At 35.5% G+C, this 21,984-nt stretch overlaps 1 protein-coding gene across 9 annotated transcripts in view; it reads left to right on the forward strand.

Annotated features, from left to right (window-relative positions):
* Positions 1 to 21,984, forward strand: part of TRAPPC8 (trafficking protein particle complex 8) — a 111,465-nt gene that overhangs the window by 79,752 nt on the left and 9,729 nt on the right. For all 9 annotated transcript variants that reach the window (XM_017497890.1, XM_037727773.1, XM_017497914.1 and 6 more), the window contains 7 exons: positions 1,253 to 1,695; positions 3,609 to 3,756; positions 5,210 to 5,306; positions 6,464 to 6,532; positions 6,623 to 6,681; positions 9,687 to 9,860; positions 15,551 to 15,652. In XM_017497890.1, the coding sequence (XP_017353379.1) occupies positions 1,253 to 1,695; positions 3,609 to 3,756; positions 5,210 to 5,306; positions 6,464 to 6,532; positions 6,623 to 6,681; positions 9,687 to 9,860; positions 15,551 to 15,652 (1,092 nt within the window). The remainder of the gene's footprint in view (positions 1 to 1,252; positions 1,696 to 3,608; positions 3,757 to 5,209; positions 5,307 to 6,463; positions 6,533 to 6,622; positions 6,682 to 9,686; positions 9,861 to 15,550; positions 15,653 to 21,984) is intronic.

Consider the following 21,984-nt stretch of genomic DNA (forward strand, 5'->3'; position numbering starts at 1 on the left):
TTAGATTCAAAAACATATTTTCACTGGAATTTCATGAAGTGACTGCCCGCTCTAACTTTATTAGAACATTTTCTCTCATATTGTTACCTTTATGTTCCTGCTTGTTTACATGTTAGTGTTAGTTGTGACATTTATACTTAAAGATCTTTTGTGTGTGTATGTGTGTGTGTGTGTACACGTGCACGAGATGAGGTCTTACTCTGTCACGCAGGCTGGAGTGCAGTGGCATGATCTTGGCTCACTGCAACCTCCGCTTCCTGGGCTGAAGCAATCCTCCCATCACAGCCTCCCCAGTAGCTGGAATCACAGTTGTGCAGCTAATTTTTTGTATTTTTGGTAGTAACAGGGTTTCACCATGTTGCCCAAGCTGGTCTTGAACTCCTGAGCTCAAGGTATTTACCAACTTTGGCTTCCAAAGTGTTGGGACTACAGTCATGAGCCACTGTGCCCAGCCAGTATCCTTATGGATCTTTTAAATGCAGATAACTTACTGTATGAGTTCATTAGCCCGAATTTCCATCTCTTCACAAGTCCACCATCCCTCATTTGAAACATGAGACCACATGTGTGCTGGAAAAAATTTTTTTAGAAGTGTGTGTGAAATGTTATGTAAACCCCATCGGTTTGTGGCAGCACCTAGTAATCAAACACATTAATATTTCTTGAATGAACTATATTAATATCACACTAACTGGGAAAGACTATAGAAAGCCTCTGTTAGGTCATGAGTTGCTAAAAGCCTGAGGTTGTTTGGAGTTTTTTGGATTTTAAAATTATGGATATGGAGTCATGATCTGCCCGTTTTTCCACTTTAACATCCATGGTATATCTGGCATATCTTTTCATCTCAATGATGTAGACAAAAGTAGTTGAGCTGCTTCTTTAGTTAACAGTGATAAGGGCTATAAAACTGATATTTACTTCATATAGCTGTGTTAAACTACTTTTAATTTTTCTGATCCGTAATCTACCAAGTTGTGAAAGTTTTGACATGTTAGCCCTCTTGTTACTGACAGTATACCTTTAATTCATAACTCCAGAATCACTGCTGAGAGGCAGAGTAACATTCTTCTCTTTGTCTCATCATATTTTCTAAAATGGAGTCATTAACTGCCACATATTCAGGGAGATATCAAAGAATTAATGAAATACTTGTAAACCTTTAGTAAAAAAAAAAATGCATCTTAAAGTATTATTCATTAGAGGTTCAAAATTTTTAACAGACAAATAATATTTTTTCCCTTCGATGCAGGTGTTCTTTATACATTTTCCTACGGGGCTCCTCTGTGGAGAAATACGAAAAGCATATGTAGAATTTGTCAATGTCAGCAGATGTCCACTTACTGGATTGAAGGTTGTTTCTAAACGTCCAGAGTTCTTTACTTTTGGTGGTAATACTGCTGTTCTAACACCACTGAGTCCCTCAGCTTCTGAGAATTGTAGTGCTTACAAGACTGTTGTGACAGATGCTACCTCTGTGTGTACAGCACTCATATCATCAGCTTCTTCTGTAGACTTTGGCATTGGCACAGGAAGTCAACCAGAGGTGATTCCTGTTCCCCTTCCTGACACTGTTCTTCTACCTGGAGCCTCAGTGCAGCTGCCAATGTGGTTACGTGGACCTGATGAAGAGGGTGTCCATGAAATTAATTTTCTGTTTTACTATGAAAGTGTCAAAAAGCAGCCTAAAATACGGTTAGTATTTTAAAACCTTTAAAATTTAACATATGTGTTTAATGTACGTGCACATATTCAGGTAAACATTTTGATATTTACTAGCATATTAAGAAATTACTCCCTTCCAGATTATGCATGATATTTATATCTGAAGTTGTCCCAAATAGAACTGTAAGTTCTAGGTACCCAAAAATGGAAAAAAAAAATTATATATACTTTTTTTAGTTGCTTCTATATATAAACTTAATTTATATTATTTGATAATATAAATTATTTGATTTGATTAAGTACTATGGACAGAGCTATCACATAGTAATGAAATTAACAGGTGCCATGTATTAAAATAGGGTGTCACGTGTGTATGAAGACAACCTGCCTATCTGACTACAGTTGTCTGAGTAATCCTTTTTGTTGTTGTTGTTTTGAGACGGAGTCTCACTCTGTCTCCCAGGCTGGAGTGCAGTGGTGCAATCTCTGCTCACTGCAGCTCTGCCTCCCGGGTTCAAGCTATTCTTGCTTCAGCCTCTTGAGTAGCTGGGATTACAGGCATGTGCCATCATGCCCAGCTAATTTTTATATTTTTAGTAGAGATGGGGTTTCGCCATGTTGGCCAGGCTGGTCTGGAACTCCTGACCTCAGGTGATCCGCCTGCCTCATCCTCCCAAAGTGTTGGGATGACAGGTGTGAGCTACCATGCCTGACTCAGTCATCATTTTTTAAGAAAATTATTTTGTTTTACCTTTCTTTTCCCCTAGTGTTCCCCCTTGCCCCACAAGAATATATGAAAAAAAGGTACGTATTTATAGAATAGATGCTTATGATGGTGTTACAATAGATGATCATTGAAGAAATCAAAGCTAACTGGCTCATCCAGGATCTGTGACCTATATTTTGTTCAACAGCATATTTTATTTTGATACCTCCATTGTCATTTTTACAAAATTAATTAGGAAGAATTCAAGGGCTGAGGCAGGAGATTTGCTGAGCTCAGGAAGTCAAGGTTACCGAGAGCCATGATTGTATTATTGTCCTCCAGCTTGGGTGACAGAGCAAGACTCTGTCTCAAAAGAAAAAAAAGAGATTTTAGCATTTGAATATCAAGGGAGGGGTATGAAAGAGAGTAGTGGATATTCCAGGGAGACGCTGTATATATATATAAAGATCTACAAATTAGAGACTAGAAACTGAATATAGTTAGTTCAACCACAGTGTAAAACTGGTGTAGAAGTAGTAAACAGGAAGAAACCATTGAATGTAAAGGTATATGGTGAAGAGTTTTGAATACCAGGTTAACGTTTGAATTTTATTTGGTAGTCATTCAGGAGCTTCAGAACCACTATTATAAAGAAGCAAAGCTGGGCATGGTGGCTCATGCCTGTAATCTCAGCACTTTTGGAGGCCGAGGTGGGCGGATCACTTAAGGTCATGAATTCAAGACCAGCTTGACCAATATGGTGAAACCCCATCTCTACTAAAAATACAAAAATAATCAGGTATAGTTGTATGCGCTTGTAATCCCAGCTACTCAGGAGGCTGAGGCAAGGAGAATTGCTTGAATTGGGAGACAGAGGTTCCAGTGAGCCGAGATCACCTCACTGCACTCCTGCCTGGGTGACAAAGCAAGAGTCCATCTCAAAAAAGAGAAAGAAGCACAATAAGAACATTACTATGTGAAGATTATTTTTATGTGTTATACAGATGAATTTTATAAGCAAGACAAAAAATTAGACAGGGAGATTAGTAGTTTCTTCCAAATTGGATAGAAAGAATTGAACTGGAATTAGGCTGTATAATTTTACTTAATGTATTCTATGGATTTTTAGAGTATAAATGGTCCTGAGAGTGATCAGTTTTTAAAATCTTTATTTGGAATTAGATAATTATTACATAGAGACTCTTAGATTAAATATGCTTTTTTTTTTTTTCTTCAGCCACAGAATATTAAGACACACTGCAATTATTTGTACTAGTCGGTCTTTAAATGTACGGGCCACTGTCTGCAGAAGTAATTCTCTTGAAAATGAAGAAGGCAGAGGAGGCAATATGCTAGTCTTTGTGGATGTGGAAAATACCAATACTGTAAGTTGGTTTAAAACTAAATTTTGTTTTTAATTATATTTGAAGTATTTGTTTAATTTTTAGTAGTGTTTTTTTTTTCCCGCCTTTACAAGACGGCATAAACTAGGGATTTTAAGAATGTTCATGCAGAATAGTGTAAAATTGTCTTAATCCTTCATTAGATTTGTAATTTTATCCCTTAGTCTCTCTTCAAATAAAATGATCTTCTGACATTAATGTGGTGCACACTGATATGCTATATAGTTCCATATGCTAGTAATTCTAAAAGATCTCATAAAGTGCTTTATAGTCTCACCATTGAGATCTATTGGTGTTACTGAATTGTGAAGTTCTGTTAATATATCACTTTTAATATTGGTAATCTTCACTTGCACATTTCCAACAGTACCATTTCCTTTATATAATAAATTTCTAAAATATTGCCATATGCACTCTAATATAAAAATTAATTTTTTTTTTTTTTTTTTTTTTTTTTTTGTTTTTTTTTTTTTTTTTCCAGAATCGGTGGCTTTTTTTTTTTTTTTTTTTTTTTTTTTTTTTTTTTTGAGGCAGGGTCTTACCCTGTCACCCAGGTTGGTCACTGCAACCTCAGCCTCCTGGGTTCAAGTGATTCTCATGCCTGAGCCATACAAGTAGCTGGGATTACAGGCTCACACCTCCATGCCTGGCTCATTTATTTGTATTTTTAATAGAGACGAGGTTTCACCATATTGGCCAGGCTTTAAAAATAAATATTCTTGAAGACAAGAGTGTGATCTTATCTTTAAAATAGGACCTTAACATTAGGTCGATTCAGTTCAGGTACTTATTTGAAATATTACTTAATTCTGTAATGTTTTTTGCTTTAACTTCATAAATTTGTAAGATCTGCTTTCTAGAATATTTAGGGTTAATATGCTGTACTTTGGTGATCTCCCCCCAAAAATCAATATTTTTATAGTAAGATTGAGAAGGTTTTAATAATTTCAGATTAGCTCTTAGGAAAATAAAAAATTATGAATAATTTCATATGTACTGACCATATATTAGGATTCTGTTTTGTGAGTTTCTGTTGCTTGTTTTTTGTCTAGTAAGAATATCTCAGAAAGAGTAGAGAAAAAAAAGAAAATGCTGTAATTTTGATTAAAAATTGACAACAATTTTTGATCTTTTAAATACTACCAATAGCTCATTGTGATATTCTTTAATAACTCAATTCCTTTCAAAATTTTAAAATTTACCACTGAGTGTGCATTATAGTTGAAAATACTTCTGACACAAAATATTGATGTCTCTGAAAATGTGTAGAAAGGGATTTAAATAAAGTTTTTTAAAATGTGTGTTGTAATTGCATCTTATGTTAATTGACATTGCCTTTGGTAGCAGCATCTAAATTTTGTTCTCATTGGAACATTCTGATTTAGTTCTTCTAAATCCTGAATGACCTCTCTTGTCTTTTTTTTTTTCTTAACAGAGTGAAGCAGGTGTTAAGGAATTCCATGTAGTGCAAGTGTCAAGTAGTAGCAAACACTGGAAGTTACAGAAATCTATAAATCTTTCTGAAAACAAAGGTTTGTGCATTTTTCTTGCTACGTAATAAATTTTGAGATTTTATTACTTGGTTTTTCAGAATAGTATCAGAATGTTAGATTATTAGGATTAACTTTTTGAGCATTAAATTGTGATTTCATTAGTTTACCTAACTATAAATCAAATTACCATTTTGATCCAGTCGTTTCCATTTTTTTATTCCCTTCCATATCTTTTATACTTGTATTTTCTTTTTTTTTTTTTTTTTAATTGTAAAATTAGTGCTTGGGTACATGTTTACTGTCAAAAAGTCCACCAGGGCTGGGTGTGGTGGCTCATGCCTGTAATCACAGCACTTTGGGAGGCCACAGCGGGCAGATCACAAGGTCAAGAGATTGAGACCATCCTGGCCAACATGGTAAAACCCCATCTCTACTAAAATACAAAAATTAGCTGGGCGTGGTGGTGCATGCCTGTAGTGTCAGGTACTTAGGAGGCTGAGGCAGAAGAATTGCTTGAACCCAGGAGGTGGAGGTTGCAGTGAGCCAAAATCGTGCCATTGCACTCTATCCTGGGCGACAGAGCAAGACTCTGTCTCAAAAAAAAAAATTCAACCAGTACAAAAGATACAGACGAGAATATGGAATTTTCTCTTTGTTTCCATTACCACTGGTGGGTTTGTCTGTGAGTAGCCATACCTACACACTGACTGGCTTTTCTGTGAATTTTTGTGTTTATATAACATTCAAACAAAAGAATATGTACCAGAAATGTACTTAAAGTACCATTTTAAAAGTACCTGCAATTGTGGGAAACCATATAGTGGAATGTGTTCGTATAATAATGGTGATATAAATCATGCATACGAAACATACTGAAAGGAAATAAATGCTAGCTTGGTAAGATTATGGGCTTTCTAGTCCCCATGTTCTGATCTTTCAAACTTTCTGTTTATCTGAAATGTCACATATATGAATATATATATATATGCACATATGGATATGTATTTTGAGAAAATTGAAATTAATCTCTTTTAAGAGGTCACTTCATTGAGATAAAAGCAAAGATGTTCTTCATTAAACATTATTTAAAATTACAAATTATTCTTTATTTTGACAAAGGAAGTGCAAATATTTATGAATTGGGTTTTATCATGTGGTGAACTGAGAAACATCTTTGAAATTTCTTTTTCTTCCAGATGCCAAACTTGCCAGTAGAGAGAAAGGAAAGTTTTGCTTCAAGGCAATAAGATGTGAGGAAAAAGAAGGTAAATTCACTTTACTTATACACTTTACTAAATGGTAATTTTATATTTTATGCCAGTGGTATGATTAGTTTGTTTTCCCCTGTTTTTTAGCGGCCACACAGTCCTCTGAAAAATATACCTTTGCAGATATCATCTTTGGAAATGAACAGGTATGCAAGTAAGCATAGTAGTGTTTGATTTTAAAAGTCATAGTTATGGCATATCTGGCAATTTTGACAAGACTTGTCACAGTAATTCCCAAACTCTATTTTTTGGAGACAGGGTCTTCTTTCTCTGTCACCCAGGAGTACAGTGACGCAATCACAGCTCACTGTAGCCTTGACCTCCCAAGCTCAAGTGATCTTCCCACCTCAGCCTCCTGAGTAGCTGGGACTACAGGCATCAGCCACCACACCCGCCTAGTTCTTAAATTTTTTATAGAGACCAGGGTCTCACTCTGTTGCCCAGGCTTGTCTCCAGCTCTTGAGCTAAAGCGATCTGCCTGCCTCGACCTCCCAAAGTGCTAGGATTACAGCTGTAAGTCATCACACCCAGCCTCCCCAATCTCTTTGGAGGATAAACACCTCAACTTTATTGAGTTTTGCAACCTGCCTTCAATTCCCAAAACAAACCAAAAATGCTTATGGACTATACCATTTTAAGTAGTTATTGAAACTTAACTTTCTTTTGAGACTATCATATGAAGTAAGTATAATTCTTGGGATTTTTTTTTTAACAGCGAGGTTATGTGAGAGAACTTTTTTGTTAGGGAAAGTGGTCACAATGGAACATATAAATGATAACCCTCTGAAATCTGACATAGCATATCATTCTGAGACCCAGATTAATAAGGTAGATATATAAGGTTCTATTGTGATTTTAAAGCTATTACTGTCTAGGGCAGTGATATTCCATCCTAATTATGTATAAGAGTTACGTAGAGTGCCAGGTGTGGTGGCTCATGCCTGTAATTTCAGTATTTTGAGAGGCTGAGGCAGGAGGAGTTCAAGACCAGACTGGGTATCAGAGACCAAGGCAAGACCCTGTCTCTTTAAAAAAACAAGAACAACAACAAAGTCTCCTAGAGCAGTAGTATTCAAAGTTTCAAAATATGTATAAGTTATTAGAAGTCCTGTTAATATGCAAATTTTAATTCCATAGGACTTGAGTAGACCCTGAGGTTCTAAATCGTTAAAATCTCCTAGATGAGGTTGACATTGTTAGCCTGCAGACTATAATTGGACCTTGAAGATTTTATAAAAATATAGGCTTTACCTATCTACCTTTAAAGCTCTGGTTGATTATATCTTGGTTGGACTTGAGGAGTATGTATTTTTAAGCTATCACTGAAGATAATCTGAAGTAGAGACCTGCTTTGAAAAATACTGAATCTAGGGTATAAAAGTTCATATAAAACTATTAATGGGATGATTTCTTCTTTGTGCTCATCTCCTTGATAATTCTAAACATCCTTATATTTTTGTACTTCTTATCATTTGCTTTCATCTGACTCATCATTACTGTCTTTACTATCTGAGGAAACAGCTATTTAGAAATATCTTAAAGTTCTAAAAGCTAAGTAATTTCAAAACATGCATTACTTTCAGAGATACAGTGCTTTCTGAATGGTCTAATTTTCAGGACTTCAGTTATTTTTTATTATTATTGTTTCTTTAAAAACTTTAAAAATCCCTAGAAACATCAGCGGGGACTCTTATATTATAATTTTTATTGTATTTGTTGTTAAATAATTTTGTGTAAGAGCATTGAAGAAGGCAGAAACAGGCTGGGTGTGGTGGCTCATGCCTGTAATCCCTGCACTTTGGGAGGCTGAGGAGGGCAGGCAGATCACGAGGTCAGGAGCTGAAGACCATCCTGGCCACCATAGTGAAACCCCATCTCTACTAAAAATACAAAAATTACCCGGGCATGGTGGTGCATGCCTTTAGTCCCAGCTACTTGTGAGGCTGAGGCAGGAGAATCGCTTGAACCCAGAAGGTGGAGGTTGCAGTGAATTGAGATCGCCTCATTGCACTCCAGCCTGGTGACAGAGTGAGACTCCATCTCAAAAAAAAACCAAAAAAACAAAAACCAGAAACAAACACATTTTTTAATTTGATGAATCTGGTTGAATAAATAGAACTTGCTGAGCACTACAGATTAATGAGAAAACTATGGGGACAGTGTTTTACCAGAAAAAGTTCACACATAAGGAGAAAAATGTATATATTTATTAATATTTAATACTTATTTAATAATTAACTTGAAGTTTAACATCTACATAATATATACATAGCCTGTAATACAGGAAACCATAAATGTGAAGATATTATTATGTAGTGTAGTGCTTTATTAATTAAGGGAAATCCTGTAATTGAGTCAGTTTAAAATTCTTTTCTCATGCTTCCATTGTTTAAACATGAAATCCAAGTTAATGCTAATGATTCTATTTGCACTCTACTTCATTAGATATTGCCTGGGATTGAAATGGGAAATATTTCTGTTATTTTTAAATATGGCTTTTCAGCATTTTATTTTCTTAGCAATACCCATTCATCCTCCCTACATACTTTGAATGTCAAAGCTGATGTCATGGGACTGTAGTTTAATTGTTTTGGGGTGACAGCTTTAAGATTCAGAGTAACTTGCTGCCGGGCACGATGTCTCATGCCTGTAATCCCAGCATTTTGGGAGGCCGAGGCAGGCAAGTACTTGAGCTCAAAAGAGTTCCAGACCACCCTGGGTAACATGGCGAAACTGGCAAAACCCTGTCTACAAAAAATAGAAAAATTAAGTGGGTGTGGTGGCATGGACCTGTAAACTATCTACTCGGCAGGGTGAGGTGGGAACGTTGCTTGGGCCTGGGAGGTGGAGGCTGCAGTAAGCTGAGATTGCACTACTGCACTCCAGCGTGCATGACAGAGTAAGACCCTGTCTCAAAAACAAACAAAAAAAATTACCGTGATTTGTATCAGATCTTTTGGATGTTCAGGTGGCTCCTGTATACAACTACATTAAGAAGAATTATTGAGTAAGTCTTTTGGGTATATATAAGTTATAGAAATACAAATTTTGGCAGGATATATTTAATTTAAACTAAATATGAGTTATACAAAATAAATTTTGACAACATAATTAAAAGCATTTATGAAGACAAGTGATTTTCTTTTAACAGATAATAAGTTCAGCAAGCCCATGTGCAGACTTCTTTTATCGAAGTTTATCTTCTGAATTGAAAAAACCACAAGCTCACTTGCCTGTGCATACAGAAAAACAGTCATCAGAGGATGCTGTGAGACTGATTCAAAAGTGCAGTGAGGTGGATTTGAATATTGTCATATTATGGAAGGTATGTGCTACTAAATTATTTCAGCAAGCCTCACTTACAGATACGTGACTCAAGCTGAAGAACGAATGTACATTACTATTTATATATTTTTATTTATTATTTATTTTTATTTTTTTAAATTGCATTTTAGGTTTTGGGGTACATGTGAAGAACATGTAAGATTGTTGCATAGGTACACACATGGCAGTGTGATTTGCTGCCTTCCTCCCCTTCACCTGTATCTAGCATTTCTCCCCATGCTCTCTCTCTCCAACTCCCCACCCCCTGCTGTCCCTCCCCTATTTGCCCCCAACAGACCCCAGTGTGTGATGGTCCCCTCCCTGTGTCCATGTGTTCTCATTGTTCAACACCCGCCTATAAGTGAGAACATGCGGTGTTTGATTTTCTGTTCTTGTATCAGTTTGCTGAGATTGATGGTTTCCAGGTTCATCCATGTCCCTACAAAGGACACGAACTCATTGTTTTGGATGACTGCATAATATTCCATGGTATATATGTGCCACATTTTCCCTGTCCAGTCTATCATCGATGGGCATTTGGGTTGGTTCCAGGTCTTTGCTAGTGTAAACAGTGCTGCAGTGAACATTCATGTGCATGTGCCCTTATAGTGGAACGATTTATAATCTTCAGGATATATACCCAGTAATGGGATTGCTGGGTCAAATGGAATTTCTATGTCTAGGTCCTTGAGGAATCACCACACTGTCTTCCACAATGGTTGAACTAATTTACACTCCCACCAACAGTGTAAAAGTGTTCCTATTTCTTCACATCCTCTCCAGCATCTATTGTCTCCAGATTTTTTAATGACTGCCATTCTAACTGGCATGAGATGGTATCTCAATGTGGTTTTGATTTGCATTTCTCTAATGACCAGTGATGAGCATTTTTTCATGTTTGTTGACCTCATATATGTCTTCTTTTGTAAAGTGTCTGTTCATATCATTCGCCCACTTTTGAATGGGCTTGTTAGTTTTTTTCTTGTAAATCTGTTTTAGTTCTTTGTACATTCTGGATATCAGCCCTTTGTCAGATGAGTAAACTGCAAAAATTTTTTCCCATTCTGTTGGTTACCGATTCACTCTAATGACTGTTTCTTTTGCCATCCAGAAGCTGTGGAGTTTGATTAGGTCCCATTTGTCTATTTTGGCTTTTGTTGTCAATGCTTTTGGTGTTTTGGTCATGAAGTCCTTGCCTATGCCTATGTCATGAATGGTTTTGCCTAGATTTTCTTCTAGGGTTTTTATGGTGTTAGGTCTTATGTTTAAATCTTTAATCCATCTGGAGTTAATTTTAGTGTAAGGTGTCAGGAAGGGGTCCAGTTTCTGCTTTCTGCACATGGCTAGCCAGTTTTCCCAACACCATTTATTAAACAGGGGATCCTTTCCCCATTGCTTGTTTTTGTCAGGTTTGTTAAAGATCAGATGGTTGTAGATATGTTGTGTTGCCTCTGAGGCCTCTGTTCTGTTCCATTGGTCTATATCTCTGTTTTGGCACCAGTACCATGCTGTTTTGATTACTGTAGCCTTGTAGGATAGTTTGAAGTCTGATAGTGTGATACCTCCCACTTTGTTCTTTTTGCTTAGAATTGACTTGGCTGTGCAGGCTCTGTTTGGTTCCATATGAAGTTTAAGGTGGTTTTTTCTAGTTCTGTGAAGAAGGTCATTGGTGGCTTGATGGGGATAGCGTTGAATCTGTAAATTACTTTGGGCAGTATGGCCATTTTCACGATATTGATTCTTCCTAACCATGAACATGGAATGTTTCTCCATCTGTTTGTGTCCTCTCTTACTTCATTGAGCAGTGGTTTGTAGTTCTCCTTGAAGAGGTCCTTACGTTCCTTGTTAGTTGTATTCCTAGGTATTTTATTCTCTTTATAGCAATTGTGAATGGCAGTTCGTTCTTGATTTCGCTCTCTTTAAGTCTGTTATTGGTGTATAGGAATGCATGTGATTTTTGCACATTGATTTTGTATCCTGAGACTTTGCTGAAGTTGCTTATCAGTTTCAGGAGATTTTGGGCTGAGACGATGGGGTCTTCTAGATATACAATCATGTCGTCTGCAAATAGAGACAATTTGACTTCCTCCTTTCCTATTTGAATACCCTTATTTCTTTTTCTTGCGTGATTGCTCTGGCTAGAACTTCCAGTACTATATCGAATAGGAGTGGTGAGAGAGGGCATCCTTGTCTAGTGCCAGATTTCAAAGGGAATGCTTACAGTTTTGGCCCATTCAGTATGATGTTGGCTGTTGGTTTGTCATAAATAGCTTTTATTATTTTGAGTTACGTTCCGTCAATACCTAGCTTATTGAGGGTTTTTAGCATAAAGGGCTGTTGAATTTTTGTCAAACGCCTTCTCTGCATCTATTGAGATAATCGTGGTTTTTGTCTTTGGTTCTGTTTATGTGGTGAGTTACATTTATAGACTTGCATATATTGAACCTTGCAGCCTTGCATCCCGGAGATGAATCCTACTTGATCATGGTGGATAAGCTTTTTGATATGCTGTTGCAATCGGCTTGCCCGTATTTTATTGAAGATTTTTTCATCTATGTTCATCATGGATATTGGCCTGAAGTTTTCTTTTCTTGCTGAGTCTCTGCCGGGTTTTGGTATCAAGATGATGTTGGTCTCCTAAAATGATTTGGGAAGGATTCCCTCTTTTTGGATTATTTGGAATAGTTTCAGAAGGAATGAATGGTACCAGGTCCTCTTTGTATGTCTGGTAGAATTTGGCTGTGAACCCATCTGGACCTGGGCTTTTTTTGGGTGGTAGGCTCTTAATTGCTGCCTCAACTTCAGACCTTGTTATTGGTCTATTCAGGGTTTCAACTTCTTCCTGGTTTAGGCTTGGGAGGATGCAAGTGTCCAGGAATGTATCCATTTCTTCCAGGTTTACTAGTTTATGTGCATAGAGTTTTTTTAATAATCTCTGATGATGGTTTGAATTTCTGTGGAATCTGTGGTGATATCCCCTTTATCATTTTTTATTGCATCTATTTGATTATTCTCTCTTTTCTTTTTTATTAGTCTGGCTAGTGGTCTGTCTATTTTGTTGATCTTTTCGAAAAACCAGCTCCTGGATTTATTGATTTTTTTGAAGAGTTTATTGTGTCTCTGTCTCCTTCATTTCTGCTCTGATCTTAGTTATTTCTTGTCTTCTGCTAGCTTTTGAGTTTTTTTGATCTTGCTTCTCTAGCTCTGTCAATTTTGACGCTAGGATGTCAATTTTAGATCTCTCCTTGCTTCTCATGTGGGCATTTATTGCTATATATTTTCCTCTAGAGACTGCTTTAAATGTGTCCCAGAGATTCTGATATGTTGTGTCTTCATCCTCGTTGGTTTCGAAGAACATCTTTATTTCTGCCTTCATTTCCTTGTTTATCCAGTCAACATTCTAGAGCCAGTTGTTCAGTTTCCATGAAGTTGTGCGATTCTGAGTTAGTTTCTGTATTCTGAGTTCTAACTTGATTGCACTGTGGTCTGAGAGACTGTTTGTTATGATTTCCGTTCTTTTGCATTTGCTGAGGAGTGATTTACTTCCAATTAGATGGTCAGTTTTAGAATAGGTGCGATGTGGTGCTGAGAAGAATGTATATTCTGTGGATTTGGGGTGGAGAGTTCTATAAATGTCTATTAGGTTTGCTTGGTCCAGGTCCGAGTTCAAGTCCTGGATATCCTTGTTAATTTTCTGTCTCATTGATCTGCCTAATATTGACAATGGGGTGTTAAATTCTCCCACTATTATTGTGTGGGAGTCTAAGTCTCTTTGTAAGTCATTAAGAACTTGCCTTATGTATCTGGGTGGTGAGACATGTTTATAGTGGATGATTAATACATGTATTTTAAATTGACTCAAGTTTTATAAGGTTTTTTCTTTTTAAGTAAACCATGTTTTCAAGTAAACTTTTTTTAAAACCAAGCTGACTTTGCATGTTTTAAATGAAATCTGCTAAGTAAATTGATACTTTTGTTGATTATAGAAGGAGTTTTATGTTGAAAAGATCAGTTACACGTTATTGGCTTGAAATCAAATGCTTCTTAAAGTTAGAATCATATAAGTATATAAAGACCTTTAGCATCTGCAGCTTCATTCGACAGGTTTATGCCATGTAGCAATTCATAATATTTCTGAGACAAGGCTTTATATAATGTATTCTCTACTCATTGTTAAGTGCATGGTATTCATTGATAGGGAGAAATGTTATCTTTTGAGAAATGGCTCTGAACCTAAAGCCCACTGCTAGTATCACTCATCACATAAAGAAGAAAGTTATCTAAGATTGTGATGCTCCTCAGCTGGGAAATGAAAGTTTGAATAGATTAAATAATGGGATATTAATTTTGGTAGTGGCCAGTACCTTGATAAGTTTATAATTTACTCAATGGAGAAAATGACTGGTAGAATTTTGTTTTAGAGTTCTAAATAATGCAAAAATGAGTCATTAGATTAAAGAAAGTTTGAAAAGTCATTAACGTTGTAGAGTTAAGATACACAGGAACCATAGGACTCTTGAATAAAATATGATTCAGGGGAAAACAAAGAGCTCGAACATTTTTGTGGAAAAAAAAAAAAAAAAAGTAGAAAAGGGGCTGTAGTACAACTCCTAAACAATCTTAATCAAAAATAAAGGTTGGTTTTAAAAATCTAAGGTTTTGTGCAAGCAGGAGGATGTGTTATAGAACTAGCCATAGCTATGGATGACTGTCACTCAATGCTACAGGATCACCAGAAAAAACATCTGACAAGTCTCAGAACCTTATCTATCAGCTCTTATTCCTTCTTGATTAGAGATTACCCTATCGGGTGTGTAATTTCTCCTCCCTTTCTGGGTTTTGCAAATACAGATGCAGAGCAGGTCCTGAACCATCTTATGCTTTACTGCAGCACTACTCAAAGTTTTTCTGTGGATAGCAAACTGTCACTTGTCCAGGATAAGTACAGAAATTGAAAGTAAACCATTAGAAACTTTGACAGCATTTTGACAGAGTAATTTTTTGTCTTTTCAATCTAATAGTAAAAATATTGGGCTTGTCAAAAAAAATTAAGCCTTTGTATTTGCATAATATAATAACAGTAAATCAGAGCTATTTGTAAATTATATTTTCCCCAGCATAGAAGCAATTCAAGGGAGAGAAGAGGTATAAACTGTAACAAGTATTTTAATATAGATAAAATCAGCTCACTATATTGGAAGAAAAAAGCTTTTTTAATAGCATATATATTTATATTTATGGACGTAAGATTTCCACTTACAAGATTTATGATTGTACTCACTGATTTTGCTCAGCTATGTGATTAAACCCTAGGGCATTTCAGAAGCTAGACTAAGAATAAGCCTCTTGCCTGTATATTTGATAGTTCAGTAAAGAAAAAGCTTATGTTATGGTACAGCTCTTTTAAAGTAGTTTCTTAATAATTCTAAAGAATGTGGGAAAAGATTTCACGATGTGTCTCCCTCAAATATCCAGGCCAACTGTGTTATATTGAGGTAAAAAAGATGTGTTTTTTGGATAGATAATTTATTGATTTAATGAATAACTAAAAGTGGGAGTAATGACATTGCCAGGATTGTTGATAATTGGTAGATATTGACCATAATATTTCCACGTTCTATCAAATATTGGGTTGGTTACTTTTGAGGTTACTGTCAAACAGGGTAATATTTTGTGCTTTGCATTTTCTAGGCATACGTTGTGGAAGACAGTAAACAGCTTATTTTGGAAGGTCAACATCATGTTATTCTTCGCACAATAGGAAAAGAAGCATTTTCATATCCTCAGAAACAGGTGATAACATAGTTCACTTTGGAGCCTTCTGATGAACTTGTGGGTTGTTTCTTTGTTTGGCATTTGTGTTTTTTGAAGGGGTCGGATTTGTTCAGCCTTTTTTTTTTTTTTTTTTGAGACAGGATCTTAACTCTCACCGAGGCGTGTATGCAGTGGCACAATTGTGGCTCACTGCAGCCTTGACCTCCCCAGGCTCAGGTGATCCTATGGCCTCAGCCTCCTGAGCAGCTGATACTACAGATGTGTACCACCACACCTGGCTGATTTTTGGATTATAGGCATGAGCTACTACGTACCGCCACGTTCAGATTTTTATATTGGTATTTGGAATGTGTGTTGGTGATAGAAGAATGACTAAAGTTAAAAGTGAACATAAGTTGATTTTAAAATTCATTAGCACCTTTATCAGAATAATAAGATCCAGTTATGATTTTGGGGGTTTCCTAAGATACTTTCCATATTGATTCTGGAATTCATAGGTATGAAAAGAATTGATTTGCTTAAGAGTAGAGAAACCATATCTCTTTATTTTCTTACTTGTTATAACAGGATATTATTGCAGAGTTCTGGGGGTATATTGTAATATGTAAAAGGTGGCCTCTGCAGTTGTGTAGCAGCTGCTGGTATCATTGAATATGCTTTCTTATTTTTCCTAAAATACGGTTAAATCTTACTGGAAAATTTTTTATGGCAAATATGAATAAAATATAAGCACGTTTAGTCCAGTAATTCAAACACTGGCCCTGTATTGTGTTTATAAATAATGGATCTTAATTTTCAAGGCCCCACCTCTATTATTATTTTTTTTTTATTTCACCATGGACCTTAAAGTACATCCCCATTAGTTTTGACAACTTTTTATTTTGAAATAATTTTCAAACTTATGAAAAACTTTCAAGAATAGTGTTAAAAACGCCCTTATAATTTTCATTCAGGTTACTAGTGGTTGGCATTTTACATTATTTGCTTTGTTGTTCTTTGTTTACATATGTATTAATTTTTTTCCCTTAAGCATTCTTAATTACTCCCAAGTAAATTGCAGACATCCTGTCACTCTGTTCCTAAATATAATACTTCATTGAATATTCCTAAGAAGAAAGACAATCTCTTACATTAAAAAAAAAAAATCCACAGTATTATCACATTCAGGATGTTTAACATTGATGCAGTACTATCATATGCAATCCATATTCAAATGCTGTCAGAGGTTTTAATTACAACCTTGTAAGTAAGCATTTGCTCTTTTCTGTCCAGGATTATGACATGATTATACCATTGACATTTTTGAAGAGCTTGGGCCAGTTATTTTCTAGAATAATAACTCTTTGGGTTTTTCTCCTGTATCCTCATGATTAGATTAAGTTTATGCTAAGTGATGTGTTGCATAAGAATGCACATAATGTTAATTTGTCTCATTATTATCAGTGTTGGATCATTTAATTAAGGCAGTGCCATGTTGATTCACAGTCAAGTTACTATTTTTCCTTTCATAATAGTAAGTAATTTGTGGGGAGATGATTTGAGGTGGTATAAATGTCTGGTTTCTTTCTTTTTTTTTTTTTTTTTTTGAGACAGAGTCTTGCTCTATACCTTAGGCTGGAGGGCAATGGTGTGATCTCAGCTCACTGCAGCCTCCGCCTCCTGGGTTCAAGTGATTCTACTGCCTCAGGCTCCCCGGTAGCTGGTATTACAGGCGCACACCACCACACCTGGCTAATTTTTGTGTTTTTAGTAGAGACAGGGTTTTACCATATTGGCCAGGCTGGTCTTGAACTCCTGACTTTGGGCCCGTCTTGGCCTCCCAAGGTGCTGGGAGTACAGGCGTGAGCCACTGCACCTGGCCTAAATGTCTGGTTTCTTATCAAACTTAAGTTCCCTAGTTTTAGTATCCATTGATGATTATGTGACTAGAGTCAGTTTTTTAATTTGGTGCTTACATAATGGTAATTTTTTATTGTATTTAATGAAGATATAAAATTTAACCCCACGTTTGTTGCTTACTTTAAGAAATGTTTTCCTCCCTTTAATTAATAGAAAAATTCTGAGTTTTAGTCCTGAATATCATAAACTTTTGATCACTTGTAACATTTCAAACAATGGTATGACAGCATTTAGAAAATGAAACAGAGTGGGTTTTTCTATAAAATCTACTCTTGTAGATTCCCATTTTACATGCTATGTATAGTATATCCCTTTTAGTTCTCTGTATGTCACTTTTGAAATATTTTATATTTTCTTATATGATTAGCTAAGCTTGGGAGATAAGGCAGCTTCATCATTTTGTGAGTAATAGATTTGGAGCCCAAAGATGTTCAGATTGACCTGGTGCACCTGTTGGGTTACTACTCACATATAAAACAAGGATAATAGTACTTTGTACATTGCGTCTCTTGTGGAATTCATAAAATAGAACCAAATCCTTATTGGGAAATTGTCATTCACAAATTCAGTATTGATTGTGAAAATACTTACTGCTACTGTTAAGCTGGGAGAGAAGGACAAACTCTTCAAAATATTATTATAGTAAATTAGCTTCTGGTTGTAGGTATTCTTTTAAGGCCATTGTTCACATGCTTTCCTCCTAACAGGTGGTATATAGGAATGTATTCGTTATAATTTAGAAGTCTCAAATAATAGCTTGCATTTTTTTGGTTACTTGAATATATTAATAATACATTTTTGAACTTTTTACTAAAGTATAGCATAAATACATTAAAGTAAATAGCATATTGGATTTTCATAACAATAAGGAACACTCCAATACAGGACCCAGATCAAGAAATAGAACGTAACCAGCACCCCAGAAGTTCTGCTTTTTGTTCCTTTCCGATCAGGAATCTTTCTCTTCTAGACCAAACTTCTAGACACTTCTGACTTACAAGTCAAAAGCAAAACTACTTGATTTGGATTTATATAAATAGAATCATACAATATTTGCCTCAGCTTTTATTCAACTTGTTTGTGAAATTTATCCATATTGTTTGGTATACTTATAGTTTTTTGATTCTCAAGAATAACATCAGCTTAAAACTTACTGACCTCCAACAAAAGGAGCCAGGTTTCTTGGAAAAATGGTTGATTCTAGGGCTGGGGCAGAGAATATTCAAGATGAGCCAGAAAATTTTATGGTGCCAGAAACTAGGGAAGTGTACCCAAACTGATTGAGAGCATATTGAATTTGTGTTCTTATAGGTTACAAAGTAACTTGTATTCTCCTTTGGTCTTTATACTCTGTAAGCAGGGCAGGTAGAGTTATCTCTATTTTACAAATGAGACTCTGAAATGAGAACAGCTATAATATTTCATAATAACTTTCAGTTTTAAAATTTTCCAAGAGAAAATAGATATCTATTGATTGAGGATTTGTAATCTTATCAGTTTTCACATTGCTCCATCCATCACCCAGGTAGACTTAATTATTTAGGTTGAATTTGTTTGCTTTATTTACTGTTTTACTACGTCTTAGGATAGTGCTAGCGCATAGTAAGTACTTGGTAATTATTAAATGAATGAATAAAGAATGCTGAGTTAGAAATTTATTCTTCTTCTTTAAGAAACCAAAAATATTTTAACTGGTTATGACTGCCTCAGTAGTACTAATGATTTGCACACAAATAGATAGTACACAGTAAGCTTTAAGATTGCAACTTTCAACACTGCAGTTCTGTAATCAGCATATCTTTTAATTTTTGTTCTGCCTTATAGGGTAAATATAGGGAATGCTCTGCATAAAACTATTTTACCAATGTAGCAACATAATCTATTTCCTTTAGCAAATATTCAGTTTCTGGAACTTACATGTGTGCTTTTGTTATGCATTTACTACATATTAAGTTCATGTAAACATTCATTCAGCTCACTTTATGAATGGTAAAATTTTACCTGAAAAAGCAAAGGGAGGGAAGAGGTGATATTGTTTAAAAAACTATAGGTTTCTTTGAGTGGTTGTTACAATTACAGAAAGAAATTATTATTTTTTTTTATGTTAGTGGTTGCTAAATTGCAGATTAATATACAACCCATGAGTTTAGTGTTTTAGAATTTTTTTCCTTAAGAATTTATAAAAAGAAAGTCTTTTTTTATCTTACAGTTTTATACATGAATTTTTTTGCATTGAACATATATTGCACCTTTAGGTCTTTTTCTAAACCTATTCATTTGCATTTTTTTTTAAAGACTATGTAATGGATCAGAGCAGAAATATGCAAGATTTGAAAGAGCGTTCTAGTCATACACAAATTGAATTCAACCTGAGAGAAAATAAGAAGATACATTGAGTATACCTTCTCTGAAATGCTTGGGACCCAAAGTGTTTTTGATTTTGGAATATTTGCATCACATACCTGCTAGTTGAGCATCCCTAATCTGAAAATCTGAAATCCATAATACTCTAAAGAGCATTTCCTGTGAGTGTCATGTCAACATTCAAAAATTTTTGGATTTTGCAGCATTTCCAATTTCAGAGCCTTTTAGATTTTGGATCTTTGGATTTGGGCTGCTTATCTTGTATAAGTAAAGAAAGAAACTGCCCATCAGTAGGGGAGTCAGTCAGTTATAAAATTATAGAATGAAAAAAGATTTTGCCAGTATTCATCCAGCCATTGTCCTGGGGTATGTTCTGCTTACCCACATTAATATTTTGTGTCTCTGTAGTCTCTTCATTGTGCAGGTCATCAGCCTGATGCCAGTCAATGTTTATGTTAACTGATTAGTATCCTTTGTCTGATTTCATGCTTGGCAATCAGTCTTCTGAAACTTTGTTTCCTGAGTGGTCTACCCATAGAAAGTCTGTGCAATTTGGTCAGTTGGTGGCAAGTTACATTTATCACTATACATGATTATATTTACATTTTGTCTTTATGCATTCATCCACATTATGTTGTAGTGATTAATGTGTCACCATAACTTAACTGAGAAAGTAGTGGGATTAAATACCTGAGTCTGTAAGGCTGAATGACATACCTTGGCCAAAGGTAAAAATCACCAATATAAACGTTGCGTTTTGAGTCCCGTGAAAAGCAGGCAACTAGCCCATCCATACACCAAGATGCTTGTGTACCAAGAATATACTAGTCTTGTGTTTGAATCTTTAATTGGCCAGTCTAAATTTCTTTAAAGTCTAAAACAAGCTTAGTGTGGTGGTACATGCCTGTAGTCTCAGCTGCATGGGGGACTGAGGTGGGAGGATTGCTTGGGCCAGGAGTTCAAGACCAGCTTGGGCAGCATAGCAAGACCCTATCTCTTAAAGAAAAAAAGTCTGAAATAGTTTATTTTTTAAAAATAAATTTTAAAAATCACATTCAGCTAGAGAAAATTATCTGATACTGGGGGATAAAGTAATCCACATAAGTAAATAACAATAGTATATACCATTCATTAGGTATTTGGTATTTGTCAAGTGTTGGTTCACATCAGTACTTAGTTACAACCCTATGAGGTGTAGGTAGAAGTCCTCATGATTTGAATCCTCTGTTTAGGCAACAGCAGGTATATAAAATTGTAATTTTAAGTCATATCATTAGCAGAAGGAAAATTTAATTGCCAAAGCAGTATAGCACAATAGATCAAAATAGAATTGTATTTGCATATAATATCTGTCACTTAAAAAAGATCTTCTTCAATTTTTTTAACATTTCTAAATTAATTTTCCTCTTTTTTAAAATGCAAATACTTCTACCTACATTGCACATTGGAAGGCCATTACATTGTATCAGATAGTTTCTTTCTCCTGTCTCCCCTTAATCACATCTCTATTCTCTTTTATATACCCTGGTTTATCTGAGTTTTAAAAAAATTTTATTATAAAAGTAGTAATTTTTATTGCAAAAAATAAAATATCCATAAACTGTCAATTGGAAAGATAAAATATTTAAAATAAAAGATCAAATATAAGCAAATTCTGCTTTTCTTTCCTCAGGGCCACTTTTTGAAGTTATCCATTGTAAAGTTCCTTTTTCTGAGATGGAATTTTGTTCTTGTTGCCCAGGCTGGAGTGCAATGGCGTGATCTCAGCTCACTGCAACCTCTGCCTCCCAGGTTCAAGTGATCTCCTGCCTCAGCCTCCTGAGTAGCTAGGATTACAGGCATGCACCACCACGCCCGGCTAATTTTGTGTTTTTTGTAGAGATGGGGTTTCTCCATGTTGATCAGGCTGGTCTCGACCTCCCAACCTCAGGTGATCTGCCTGCCTCGGCCTCCCAAAGTGCTGGGATTACAGGCATGAGCCACCATGACCGGCCTGTCAAGTTCCTTTTCTATTCCAGAAATGTTCCATGCTTATGCAAATATAAGCATTGAAATATATGTATCTTTAACATGCTATTTTTTTTTTT

This window comes from Cebus imitator, unplaced genomic scaffold, assembly GCF_001604975.1.
Source record: "Cebus imitator isolate Cc_AM_T3 unplaced genomic scaffold, Cebus_imitator-1.0 Scaffold12, whole genome shotgun sequence".
NCBI lineage: Eukaryota > Metazoa > Chordata > Mammalia > Primates > Cebidae > Cebus > Cebus imitator.